We start from the raw sequence: 15,198 nt of genomic DNA, 5'->3' as shown, positions 1-15,198 counted from the left end.
GCCTCTAGTATGCTTCCCATATTCACTTGTACATATGTTCTTCTTTTGAAATAGTGATTAGCATAAGCATTATTTCAAGATATCCTCAATTGTAATGTGTTGTAAAAGTATTTACATTTTTATTGGTTGCCACCTATACTACTAATACTACTGTAGTTTGTGTCCTCTACTCATTTTTTTAAGAAAATGCTACATTTTTGCTAGAAGTTAATGGAAATATTATTTGTTCATCTAAGTTCACAGATCTCCTGAAGTCTATTCATACCTCCCTACCTTGGGGCTCCATGGAGCTCAAGTAAAATTTCTTGGTCTGTCTGAAAAATTCTGAAGATTCAACTAAAAATTAATTGAAACAATGGTTTCAACAAAATTTCACGGAAAAAATCATGAATCATCAGCATTTAAATATATATTACCAACTGTATATTATCATAAAACCTAGCAATAATAGAAAAATCAAAATCACAACAGAATACATAAAAGACTTTGAGCATCTACTAAGACACATAGACATACAATATGGATATTACTTCAAAACACTTGGCAAAAATAAAGATAGACCGAAAGAATTGGTTAAATATTGATTGCTGATATTAGGTCATAACAATATACTTCTTTCCTAGGTGAATTGTTCTCCTGCCTAATTGGTCTTCCTAGTGCCTGGCACATAGAGGATACTTAATAATGCTTGTTGATAATTTGATTCCAATAGACAATGTCTTATCTGTTCCTACTAGATTATAAACTTGAGTCTGGAGATCATATATTATGCATCTTTATATACCCCAAAATATTTATTAGAATAGTATCTTTCAAATGGTCAGTATTCAAATACTTGTCAGATGAAATGAGTGGCAAAGATAAGCTCTACTTAATAGTAAGGATGACTTCTCTAGTCTGTCAAATTTTTCCTATAGAAAATTCCTAAAATGTAATTTATAGCTGGATTGTATTGTATGAGTTCTCTGGAGTTCTTCACGAGGAAGAACTAAAGTCTAATCTTTAAAAAAGTTGTATGAGATTACACTCTAGTAGGTTCATATCTGGGCCTGTGGCCCAAGTCTTCTGATTAACAATCCAATATGTTCTTCCTTCCATTGCCCACTTCTGGCTAAGGGAAATTTTATCTAATTTTGTGTTCTGTAAAGAGCCAAGCTATTATTAGCACATAGTATTTGTCTAAAGAAGAAGAACATGAAAATGTAAATGAAAACAATACTAAAAGATGTCTGAATTTAGATTGCATGTCCTGACCAGCCTTGGTCCTGGAGAAGAAATGATGAAACTTTCCTAATATAGAGGTAGGAGACTGCAGGTATAAAATTATGCATATGCTGTCAGACTTAGCCACATTATTATTTACTGTTTTTTGTTGTTACAAGGGAACATTCTGGAAGACTTAAACTATATCAGTAAAAAACTCATAAGTGTAATAAATAAAAGATGTCAACTAAACTTTAAAAAATGAAAAAGGTTGTGGTATTTTGTCCATGCTAATAATATTAGACAAATAACAGTAATAAAATTGGGTACTAGCTTTCCAATTAAAGAATACTAACCCATTGGTCCTATGACTAAATTAGGGTCAACAAGGGATAGAAATTATTTTTATTTATTTTATTTATGTATTTATTTTATATTTTATTTACTATTTTATTAATTTACAAAATCGCTTTTTGTAAAGGATTCAATGAAAGTCAGTGGAGATATCCAGTGCTATTTAAACTCACTTTTCTTTGTAAATTCATTCATAATAAGTCAAGATACTGGAAGCCTTGATTTTATTAATTTTTATTTCTTTGTTTTTCTTTTTCATCAAAAGATAATAACTATTTTAGTTGGGTAGCAGTGTATTAAAAGGAAAATAATTGAACAAATAAAAGCAAAATGTAGATCCTCTTAAGCTTAGTTGCCCAAAACAGAATCTAATATTTGTACAACTTTTATTGAAAGTATCCAGATATTTTATAAAATTGATGTTTATTTAGTCAAACATCTGATAATTTATATTTTTATTTTCAGGTCTTTTATTAAGAAAATCAGGTTAGCATCTGATCATTTTGAAAAATTAACCACTCAAAGCAAAGCTCATTAATTTAAAATATATATTTGTTTATTGCATTTTATTGACATTTTTTAAAATTAGTGGTAACAGTTTTGTGAATGTCTTATTTCTCTGCAGCTGTGGCTCTCCCATTCAAGTTTCAGAGGTGAAGCTGCTTTCATTCTCATCAGGGCAATTAACTGTTTTCCTCCCAGCGGAGGTTAAGTCTATAGGGACAGAAACTGATCATGTCCTGCCTCTGCAAGAATTAGCCATGAGAAGTCTGTATAACACCTACTACAAGTTAATAAAAGGTATATTGGATTTTTTTAAATGTTCTTATATGAGGGGGAAAAATTTTGTTTCAATTACTATTTTAATGCACAATGTAGAAAAACTTTATCTTCTGATAATCCTTTCAACTCTAATTGCAGACACAGACATCTCATAAAAATTTGACTAACAAAAGAAATTGGAAACATTTGTATTTAGTTCCTATGAAAAGACTTGGGTTGTCCACTGACTTAAATGGAGAAAGAACAATTTTCAGTTGGAAAAGAAATTGAAAAGAGCATTTTTGTTAAGACAAAATTGAATACTTCTTCCAACTAGACTCCTAGCTTTGCAGCCTGCTCATAAGTGGAAGTCTTGGTATTCATAAAGAAAAAATATTAAGGGCCATTGGCTGTTTCAGAATAGTATGACAATTGAGATGTTTTAGTTTTTCCCCAATTGATAATCATTGTTGAAAACTGGCCTGTGGCTTTTCTAGTTTTAAAGCATGCACATGAGATATACCTGTTCAACTGAAGGAATTCATGCTTTGGGAAATATTTTTCAATATGTGGTTTTTATAGTATTTGTGGGAAAGATACCCAGGATTCTTTCAGATAACAATAGGGGAGAAAGTAGTTAGAAAGCAGATCTTGTAAAACCACTGATTTGCTTTTGTGGTATAAAAAAGGTTAATGTACATATATTCATAGTTCATTGTCTAATACAATATAGATCTAAATTGTTTTTAAAACATAAAATGATTTAACTATGATGAAATTACAGTTTGCTAAATGATTCTTGTTGAATCCTTATCCATAGAGAAAATATGAAGAAAATATGTAAGGATTTAATGTTTGTTTTGAAAACAAATCCACATGTATTTTAGATTTTATTTGACAATAGTGATCCATTTAAAATTTTCATTTTTGTAAAAATTCATCAGGCTTAAGGTGCATCTTTTAAAATCCATTTCATAAAACCCAAATCAACATTACAAGTATCATCTTTAATTAATGACAACTTGTGGGAAAACTTGAGGATAGTCTGACTGAAATTTTTTTTTGCCTTCTTTATAATATTCCAACCTTTCCTATTAAAAATAAATAATGCAGGTTCATTTTAAAAATTAGTATAAAGCATACAATAACCTTAGTGAATTTGATAAATCATTGTTCAGTACCATCATTTTTCTCCCCTTGTTTTTTCTGACTCTTCTAGAAATCTTCAGTACTTTCTCCTGATGAATTCATGTCTAGAAATCCTTCTGTTTGTTTTTATTATTTCTGGTTATTCTAATAAGTATGGTTTGTGTTTTTAATCTTTCTCTTAAAAATATAGAAATAACTTCCTTTTCCAAATAATGCCACTAGCAAACAACAAAAAGGGTAAACATTTTACCTTTAGCTTGAACATATTTGATTCTTAAGAAAAGCATCATTTCAAAAAGCTGATTTTGATTTAAATTGTTCTTTTATTTTACTTATATGGTTTTATCTTATCTTCCAGATTTGAACTTCCTGTCTCCAATCTCATTACCCAAAAGTCTCCTGGAGCTGCTACACTGCCCTCTGGGACATTGTCACCGTTGTAGTGAGCCAATGTTTACTATTGTCTACCCAAAGCTTTTTCCCCTGAGAGAGACACCAATGGCGGGGCTGCACCAGGGGTAATTATACTAAAAAGTACACTGAGATTTCAGCCTTACACAGGGGTAGATAAAAGGAAAAATTTATGTAGAATAAAAGAATGTTCTTTAACTTATCCTTAGAAGTCCACACTATGTTTTTTGAGCTACATTCTAAGTGAAATGTGGACATTTTTAATATTTGCTTGAATAGTGTTATTAGCTCATTTTTCTGTAATATACTGAAATTTTTTCAGTATGTTGATATTTAAACTAGATTATTCTTTATGTTTTTTCTTACTCATCTTTCATGTTCATAATAGCCTCTAGGCAGTAAGTAATGCCAAGAAAGAAAAAAATAAGTTATATAAGATAGCTAACCCAGCCCTTTGGGATGGTAGATATTACTAACCAATGAATATGTGGATCATCAGATAATCCACACCCTGGAATTTTGGGGGGAGCCAAGAGGTGTTGGTTTTTTGTTTTCCAGTTTACCTCTTCAGCCCTTCATTAGGTAATTTGAAATTTGATATATGTTCACTGAAGAAAAGCACAGAGATTTTAAGAAATAAAATATTTTACTAAGAATAATAATTTTAATGTGAAAATTTTTATATATTTTTTCAAATAACATACAAAAAAAGTTTAACTTTCAGTTTTTAAATTTTGAATTGCAAATTCTTTCTCTCCCTACCTTCCCTTCCTCTTGCCTGAGATAGCAAGTTAGGTATAGATTATACATATGCAGTCAAGATGTGATAATTTTTTAAACTTTCTTTTCTTTTTTCTCTTTCTTTTCTTTTCTTTTTTTTTTTTTTTTTTTTTTTTTTTTTTTTTTTTTTTTTTTTTTTTTTTTTGGCTGAGGCAATTGGGGTTAAGTGACTTGCCCAGGGTTATACAGCCTAGGAAGTGTTAAATGTCTGAGGTCAAATTTGAACTCGGGTCCTCCTGACTTCAGGACTGGTGCTCTATCCACTGCGCCATTTACCTGCCCCTTTAACTTTTCTTAATGTGATACCTCCAGCTTATGTATTTTATGGATTTATAATATTTAATTAATTAACTGCTTTCATATTTCTAGTTAGCTTGAATTTACTTTGTCTCATTTCAAAACTTTTATGATCATCATTTTAATGTAATTCAAATATTTATAAGCATCTATGCTCTCATTGATATGGATATTTATTCCATATATACGTGTTGCCACCCACCCATATATTTCTTGATTGTTCTTGTATTAACTAGGCTATGTTTTTAGATACAGCATATAAATGTAACTGAAAATTGCTTTATTAAGGAAGTCTACACACATCACCATATAAAATAGTTTTTGTTTAATTAGCTTAAAGTGCATATACATTTATACCTTTCATATATTTAGTTCAGATATTTGTCAAATATATACTTTCTAAAATGGAACATAATGGGATCACATCATACAATTAATTTACTATATGTTCATGGAAAAAAAAGAGAGAGAGAAATAAATAATATGGACAATTCAATCCATGAATCATCAAGCATTTATTAAGCATTTGTTGTGTGCCAAGCACTGTGCTGGGCACTGAGGATACAAAGATAAAAGTAAAACAGACCTTGTCCCTGCTGGAGAAACCACAGCTACATAAATATGTATATTTAGACAAAACATATAAAAGATCATTTGAAGAGAGTCCAGACATGGGATGAAGGGAGAGGTACAGCTTGGGTAAAGGCACAAAGACAAGAGAGTGTTGTGTATTTGGAATAGAAAGGTTAGTTTGCCTAGAGTCTAGGCAAGGGTCCCAGGGGTCCTCAAACTACGGCCCGCGGGCCAGATGCAACAGCTGAGGACAATTATCCCCCTCACCCAGGGCTATGAAGTTTCTTTAAAGGCCCACAAAACAAAGTTTTTGTTTTTACTATAATCTGGCCCTCCAACAGTCTGAGGGACAGTGAACTGGCCCCCTATTTAAAAAGTTTGAGTACCCCTACCTAGACCATAGAGTATAGGAATAGGAATAATTTGTAATCAGATTGGAGCCAGTTTGTGAAGGGATTTTATGCCAGAAGAAAGGAATTTGTATTTGATTCTAGAAGAAATTGGGTGTTGCTGGAGTATTTTAAGCAGAGAACTTTTGTTTGGGGACTAACACCTTGGTAATAGTATGCTAGACAGATGGTAGAGGGCAAACACTTGAAACAGGAGGACCAGTAAGGAAGCTACTGAAATAAGAATTGATGAGGGCCTAAACTAGGCTAAGCTGCTATGCTAAGGGAGAAAAGGAATTGGATATGAGTTGCCCTGGTTGGCAACTAATTGACTATGTAAGATGAGGGAGAACTGGGAGTGAAAGATGTCTTCAAGGTTGAATATCTGAATGACTGAAAAATTGGTGGTGTCTTGAGCAAAAATAGAGAGATTTGGAAGAGGGAGGCTATGAGCAGGATCTAGGCAAATATAATGAGTTCTTTTATTGACATGGGGAGTTTGAAGTACTTATGTCTTTTTCAAAATGTCCAGTTGGGAAGAAGAGAACACTGACTAAGCACCTCCTGTGTGCCAGGTATAGTGCTAAGTGTTTTACAAACATTATTTCATTTGATCCTCAGAATAGCCTTGAGAGGTAGGTACTGTTATTATACCCATTTTACGATTTAAGAAATTGAGGCAGATAGAGGTTAAGTGACTTGCTCCAGTGTCACATAGCTAGGTATGTTTCTGAACCTGGTGAATAAACCTGGAATAAAAGAGGAGAGAATGAGGGATGATTTGGGGGAGGAGATATTATGAAGGAGGCTGCTTTATAAGTAATTAGTTTAGATAGTGTTAGTAAAGCATTAGGTGAAGATCTTTGCTGAGGGTTTAGTAATACTTTGAGAAATCCCTGAATGTATAAATACCATATGATAAGCATCATTATGCTTTCTACCTCTCCTCGTAGTCATCTACCTTCCCACCAGTGGAAATTTTGTTATTCTGATTTCCCCACCCACCCTTATAAACAATTCTCAGCCTCAGGCAGAGGAAAGGGAAGAAGGGGGTAAGTATTGGAGAAGAGAGGCAATAACAGGGCACTTAAAGGGTGGGTACAGGCACCTCATCTAGCTTCAATTTTTAGTCCATCTCTTTAGGGCCCAGCTTCTTAAAATGTGGTTTCCAACTTCATATAGGATCTCATATCTGAATGTAGGGGTCACAAAATTATGATTATTAGTAAATATTTGATTTTTATGCCTGTTTTATAGACCTATGTTTTATAGACCTGGGCCAAATAAAAATTTCTTGAGCAAAAATTTCAGGAGATCATTATACACTTCAACGACGATATTGTATGAGGATGTATTCTGATGGAAGTGGATTTCTTTGACAAAGAGATCTAACTGAGTTTCAATTGATAAATGATGGACAGAAGCAGCTACACCCAAAGAAAGAACACTGGGAAACGAATGTGAACTATTTGCATTTTTGTTTTTCTTCCCGGGTTATTTTTACCTTCTGAATCCAATTCTCCCTGTGCAACAAGAAAACTGTTCGGTTCTGCAAACATATACTGTATCTAGGATATACCGCAACATATCTAACATATATAGGACTGCTTGCCATCTAGGGGAGGGGGTGGAGGGAGGGAGGGGAAAAATCGGAACAGAAGCGAGTGCAAGGGATAATGTAAAAAAAATTACCCTGGCATGGATTCTGTCAATATAAAGTTATTATTAAATTTAAAAAAAAAAAAAAAGCAATTTAGCAATTCTCAAAAAAAAAAAAAATGTCAGTATGCTACCTTATAGGTGTTTTTCCCTGTTCCTTTCTAATTTGCACTTAATCTGTCTGTGGTCTGGGAAGCCACATGACCAAGTTTGATATAACTGTGTATAAAGCAATGTGATTAGCTCCACCTAACTGAAAACTATAAGTAAAATGTATGAACTATATGACATCTATCCTTCCAAATCAGGATCAGGAGCTGTATTTTTAATTGCTAAGGTTTCTAGATAATGAACTTCCAGATAAAAAAGAAGTTAATATGTAAGTATCAATCAGAAAATATTGTGCAATATTTCCATAGACACTAACAAGATGCTTCTTTATTAAAAATTTTTCAATTATACTATATTTTGTTATGAAAAATATACAATCCCAGTTAATGAGAATGATTAGGAAATATGTGAATGGTGTTTATTATCTTGCTGCTTTCAAGTTGGGTTTTTTTTTTAAGGTCTTGCCTTTATCAGAAGTTAGCACATTAGAGCTATGGTGATCCTTGCTTACTAATGTGAAATAGGAATTATGAAATGCAAATAGTTATTCATATAAATAATAATCAAGGTAGTCCAGGAAAAGCTAGATAGAAAAAAATTTCTACTTATTTTTTAAATGGATTTTCCAAAGTATTTTTCCCATAGTAATGAATTTTTTACAAGGGAGAGACCTCTAGTATGAAATCACGTTTCTGTTCTTTATGATGGGAGAGTTGAGGAAAAACCCAACATTCTTTCATTCTGCAGAGGTTAACCACATTTACATTTATATCTGTCTACTAAGGGTAAGCAGATGAATCCTGGAAGGTCAGGTGTAGTTTTTTGTAATCTAAGAATATAGGTTTAATAGCAGTAATCCAGCAAAAATAATCATTTGCTACATAGCACTTAAAATGGTGACATTTTAATGAATTCTACCAGCATTATCCATTTTGTAGCAGGAAATCTGTAGATGTCAAGGTGCAAAGTAACTTGCCTAAGGCCACATGATGAGTTAATGGCTAGGATAGGATTTAAAATTGAGAGTTTGTGGCTTCCATCTCAGTCCACTAGGCCATGTTTCTTCCCATGTTGCCATGGAGATTGTAATAAAAGAATTCACTACAATTTCTATCATGGTCATTTAGAGTACTTTCTTTTGTAATTAAAAACCAAATGCTTGTCTTTAAATCTACAATGTCTTACTGCTGAAAATAAAATCAATTGTGTTCTTATGTCATATGCTATAAAAGATTTTGATAAGATTATTTTAAAAATCACTATCATTTGTGTTGCATATCATAGAATAATACATTAGATCACCCAATATCTAAATAAATGTTGAAAGCTGGCGTTTAAGTTTCTTCCACCCCCCCAAAAAAAAGACATTATTTCAAAATACTAAATTCTAGAAAATTGTTGACTCTGATTAAATTTAACAGAAAGATCTATGAAGCAAAAAATAATAATATTCACATATATAAACACTTGTCACTATCTTAGCTGACCAAACATAATTTAATGTCCACAGCAGAGAATAACAATAATGCATTTAACTATTTTGGACCCCATTCCCAAAACCAATGTTCATTCGTTTCCAAGTAAAGAATTTGTAATTTGATACTCTCAAATGAAAATGAATTTGGTATTTTGTGTGTTTTAGTTATACAAGTCTCATTTCACAATAGAAACCTAAGTTAACTAAGTCCTTCTGTGAGCTAGCACTTTTAATTGAGGCGAAAGGTGTTAAATAAATATCTTTAAGACTAAGTGTATGCCCAACCCTAATTTTGAAGCCATTTATTTGGTTTTAAATTTAGCCATTTCATATACTTCCAAGTGTCTAGAAATATTAACATAGTATCATTTAAATGTCCAAAATGATAGTGAAATGAGCTAATTGTTTGATTGAGGTTTATTTGCAGTCAAATAGTCCAGTATAATGATGTTCTTGTATAATTTATAATTTATCTATAGAACTTTGTTGTTGTGTTTACACTGCTTACCTATTTTTAGGGACAAAAAAATTATAAATAGAAAATTTTACAAGACATACATCTTCAGATGAATCAACTATGATGTTGAAAAGTAAGAGAACTTATTAAAAATGTAAACAAAAAGCTGTCACTAATAATTTTATTTAAATGGTATAAACATAGAAAAACAAAATATTTTCCCCATACTAAACACAGGTGGAAAGATACACAAATGGTTTTAAATAGTGTTTTTAAAGCACTTTATGCTTTTTTTTTTACCTGTACTTATTTTCCCAAAAACATTACTCTTCATTTCTAGTGAATGAACTTACAAACACATACATGTGTGTATCACTAATAATTAAGTCTCAGATTCTCATAAGTCATTTATATCATTTTGTCTATAATATAAATTTGACCTTTCAAGAAATTGTTGCTTTTAAAAAAGAAAATTATTACTTGAGTTTGGTATATTACCTACATATTGTTTTGCAGCTAACTAAACCAAATTGAATCATAAATATTCTTTCTTTGCTTGTTTGAATATATGTATATATAGATGTACGTGAACCAGGAATAATAACTTTTTTGTTTTTAATTACTCAATGTGTTTGCAGATATCCACATTTCTTATTATTTTCACAAAATCTAATCTGTGCCAATCACATTTAGTTAATAATGGTTCTAGAAAATGTTCTTAAATTTGTATGGAGTTGAAGTGCTTTTTCCCTTCCTTTGCCCCACCACTATTGTTAAGATAGTTATGAACAATCCACAAATTTTGTGAGATTTGCTTCATACTATTTTTATTTCCCTGTATTCTTTATGACAGGACTTATTTTTTTAAACACACATGTCACATGTCACACAGTTGCCATAATGCTTAGAGAGTCATCCAGGGCTTTACCATCAAAACTATTCTTTTCAGTAACTGAACAATGGGTGCCCTTGTAACAGTATGTATTGTTATAAGATCAAGAGTAACAAAATAACCTAAAGATCCTACTTGAAAGAAAATCTACAAAGTTTGGGGGCTTATTAGTACAAAAATAGAACCATAACAATTTTCTGAAAAGGATGATTATCCTATGAACACTGGGCTTTTAGTGAGTGAAAATCCTACTTCTTTATATATTTGGATTCTTTTGCTTAGAAACTCTCTTTTTTAAAAAATCAAGAGTAGAGGTGTGAAATGTATCCCTTCTGTGAAATGATTTATAATTTGCATAATTATCTTAGAAGAAAGAAAAGAAGGTTTAGCCAGCTGAATCCCAAAAATGTAGTTGGCATTTCAGACCAATTTGTTTGAGATTTATTTCACTCATATATGATTTTGTATAAACTTATAAATTAATCCAAGAACAGCAAATGTGGGGACTTTGTTACTCATAATTAATGACCTAATGTAGAATCATTCTGAAGTAGTGACAGCATATACAAAGTACTAGAAAACAAGTTTATGTAATAATACCAAAAGTATTTATTATTGGTTAAAAACATTACAAATAGTAATGTTAAAAAAAGAAAAATAGAATTCATTCTATTTGTTTCACTCAAGTAGATGTATAATCTTTCCAAAGATACTTTGCTGAATCTCGTGCTGAGTCTCTGCAGTAGATACTTTTCTGATTATAAGCAATGTGAGTTTATGAAATAAAAACAAGTTCCGAAGTCTAAATTTGGTCAGAAGCCAAAAAAGCTACATAAATGTTATTTTAGAAATGCTTTCTTAGGAAAGCTATATGACTTGTAAAGAAAGAGTATTCAACTTGTTCTTCATTAGAGATTCTGATTATCAGATTTTCAGCATAAGCAGATTGTATATGGATTGTAGATCTTTTTTCAAATTGGTCCTATTGTTTTCATTTAAAATATCGTAAATGCTTATTTCTCATACAAGTTGTGAAGCTTTCTCTATCATAAATTGTCTTTTTTCTATTATAAAGTTTAAAGTATCTGAGTCTGAAGTTTTGGTTAAATTTTATTGTGAGAATAGTTTGGTTATGTTTATTCATTATAATGACATTTTTGAAGTATGCAATAAAACTCAAAATCCTCAATTAATTTGAAATTAAAGTAAATTGATGACTAACTGAAAATACTTCTAGTAGAATCTGACTAATGTATAGAACAGTTGAGTCTGTTTCCTTGCTTGAACTGGTACTTCACTTCTGTTAATGTAGCCTAAAATTATAAGGGCACATTTTAAATGTAAAAAAGATGAGAAATAAGGCTATTATCAGGAATTTATTTTAAAAAAAGAAAATTCTCAAATATTTTCTGTATTTCTTATGGTCTGTTAATATGCATCTCCATTTCTCATATCTAAATCACTATATAATTTTTAGCATCAATTCATTTTTCTACCCTAGGAAGTAAGCCATAATGAACATAATTTAATCTTTATTGATTGAGAATTTGAGTTTTCATTGATAACTTAAAGTAATGTGAGTAAATTAGACTACCTAGGGAAGAGACTATAGAGAGAAAAGAGAAGAGAGCCAAGAATGAAGAATGAAGTCTTAGAGATAAAAGGATGGGGGGACCATCAATCAGGCAAGAAAAGGAAAAGAACCATGAGAAATAGTCAACAAATCCAAGAAAAAAGATTAATGAGAGTAAAGGGTTGTTTTTTGTTTTGTTTTTAATAAGATAGGACATAACTTTTAAACTTAACTAATAAAAGGTCAATCTCTCAGGCCCCTACTAGAGCCCAATTTTATTTTAGATATAGATCTAAAAAGCTTAATTATCTTGTTTTCCCACCACCAACAGATTGAAGCAGCATATTAGAGAATACTAGCAGTAGAAGGATCTTAGGGGCCTCTAGTCCATTGATCAGCAAATTGATGAGCTCAATTCAAGCATGACCTGTTTTTATATGACTGGCAAACCAAAAATGATTATTTAGTTCTTTCACTGCATAAAAACAGGCAGTAGACCAGATTTGGCCTATGGACTATAATTTATCTAATACTGCTCTAGGCTATCAAATCATTGTACAAAAATTAAAACATAGTATTTACAATTATTATTATGTACCTATTAAGTTCAAGGAACAGTGTAAGGTGCTCAGCATACAAAATCAAAATATTAAACTGTCTCTACCCTCTAGAAACTTGAATTCTAAAAAAAAAATTTTAGAAGACAAAGAAACTAGCATTCTGCTGTATAGGTACACAATTTTAAAAGATAAATATATTTATGAAATAATGATGGAGCCTAAGCGCAATCTAGATAAAAGATTATTGCAATGTGTGAAGTAGTTAAAGATACTTTTAATTCAGAGGATAAGGGAAAGCTATAAAAAGGGTTAGAGCTACTTCATTCAGATTTTAAAATGGGACCTTATAATCTTAGGCTACATTAACAGAAGTAAGTACCAGTTCAAGCAAGGAAATAGATTCAACTGTTCTATACATTAATCAGACCCTACTAGAAGTATTTTCAGTTAATCACCAACTATTTGTTAAGCACTATGCTAAACTTTATGGAAACAAAACAACAACAATAACAAAAAGGTACAAACAAACCTCCTGACTTCAAGGAATTCATATTCTAATGGAAGAAACAACAAGAAAACTTTATATATGCAAGCTATAGATAGTGAAAATGAAAAGTAATCTCAGAAGGCACTAGAAAGCGAGGAGGAAAGGGGATGTGAAAAACTTCTCTAGAAAGTTGAATTTGAACTGTCAATTTTAGCTAGATCAGAGTGATGAGGAGAGAAGTCTTTGTAGCCTTGGGGGACAGCCTAGCAAAAGGCATGGAGTTGGGAGATGGAGTGCTGTATGAGAGAACCAGCAAGAAGGCCTTTATCAATGAAGAGTGGAGTCTAGGAAGGTGAGTAAAGGGTAAAAAGATTGAAAAGGAAGGAAGGGGCCATGTTGAGAAAGGCTTTAAAAGTCAAACAGAGGATTTTATATCTGAACTTGGAAGTTATGAGGAGCCATTGGAATGTATTAAGGAGGTAGTGACTTGGTCAGACCTGTGCTTTTAGAATGTCATTTTAGCAACTAAATGGAAGATGAGTTAGAATTAGAAGAGATTTGAAGCAGGGAGATCAATTAGCAAGTGTTTTAAATAGTCCGGACAGTAAGGTGATGATAGGGTGTGTGTGGAGAGAAGGGATTATATGCAAGAGATGTTGTTAAAGTATAAATGAAAACACTTAATAATACACTGGATGTATGGGATGACTATAAGTGAGGGGTCAAGAATAACACCATGGGTAAGCCTGAGTGACTGAAAGAATTGTGGTAACTAGATAGGAATAAGAAATTAGGAAATTTGGGGGGAGAGGAGGATTTCTGGTTTTGACTGTGCATCATCTAATAGGCATTTGGCTGATCCAAAGTCCTGGGCACAAATTGAAGAGAATATTAACAAACTAGAAGACAACTAGAAGTTTTCTGGAAAACATGTTATAAGGAACAGATGACAAAAGTGGAAATATTTACATTTGAAGAAATATAGAAGAGGGAATAGACAATCACTAGCTCTAGAAATTAGAACTAGTAGCAATGGATGGAAGAGAGAAAGATTTTGATTCAGTATGAGAAAAAACTATCCAACAATTAGACCTGTCTAACAATGAAATGAGCATTATTATAGAAGCAAGTTTACCATTACTGAGAACCTTCAAGAAACTGTATGTTTAATTCTCAAATGCTGTACAAGAAATTCATGCCTTTTATGAAAAGCTGAGGCAGATGATTTGTTAGGCTCCTTCCTATTGATTCAAAAGAATCTGTGATTCATTCCTTCTTGATATTATAGGACCTCTAAAGTTGATAAAAAAATATCAAGGATTATAAAAGTTTAAAAACACTTTATTCAAACATAATTTAGAAAATACCTGTCGTGAATTCAATTCAACAAACATTTTTAAGCATATATCTTATATGAAGCATATATATGCAGAGCATTTTAGTGGTCCTTGGTCCTACAAAGACAAAACAAAATTTATCCCCTCACCTTCAAAAGAGTTTATGGGAATCTGTGTGAGTAGATATAAAACTTAGATAAGTACATACAAGATAATTTGAGATCAGAGATAGCACTAATATCTAAAAGTGTTCAGTCTGTTAAAATTTTTTTAATGTTGATAGCTGTATTTCAATTGAATTGATTTCCTTTGTAATTGTAGCTATTTCATTTTGTGCATTTACAAGCATTATTCTGAAAAGGGGGTCCCTAGGCTCTACAAGGTTAAGTTAAAAACACAAAAAGTTTAAAAAAAAAAAAAACTCCTTATCTAGAAAAATAAGATTCAGCCTTAAAGGGAAGATTTAGGGAGGGAGAATGCAAGTAAAAATGCTACATTATACACACTAATCTCACTGCTGCTTTTTTTGTTATATCTCAAAAGGACATTATTTCTCGAAGTCTCTGTCATGTGATAAAGCCTTCAATTCTTTCTTTTGTTGTTCCCCCTGAGGCAATTGGGATTAAGAGACTTGCCCAGTGTCACACAGCTAGGATGGTTAAGTGTCTAAGATCAAATTTGAACTCAGATCCTCCTGACTTCAGGGCTGGTGCTCTGTCCACTATGC

At 31.8% G+C, this 15,198-nt stretch overlaps 1 protein-coding gene across 1 annotated transcript in view; it reads left to right on the top strand.

The window, feature by feature from the left end:
• LRRC28 (leucine rich repeat containing 28) overlaps positions 1–15,198 on the top strand; it is a 183,212-nt gene that overhangs the window by 163,490 nt on the left and 4,524 nt on the right. Inside the window, exons 8-9 of the mRNA XM_051981023.1 lie at positions 2,183–2,358; positions 3,827–3,986. Of these exons, the coding sequence (XP_051836983.1) occupies positions 2,183–2,358; positions 3,827–3,986 (336 nt within the window). The remainder of the gene's footprint in view (positions 1–2,182; positions 2,359–3,826; positions 3,987–15,198) is intronic.

This window comes from Antechinus flavipes, chromosome 2 (assembly GCF_016432865.1).
Source record: "Antechinus flavipes isolate AdamAnt ecotype Samford, QLD, Australia chromosome 2, AdamAnt_v2, whole genome shotgun sequence".
NCBI lineage: Eukaryota > Metazoa > Chordata > Mammalia > Dasyuromorphia > Dasyuridae > Antechinus > Antechinus flavipes.
This window is presented reverse-complemented; position numbering and strand designations above follow the sequence as displayed.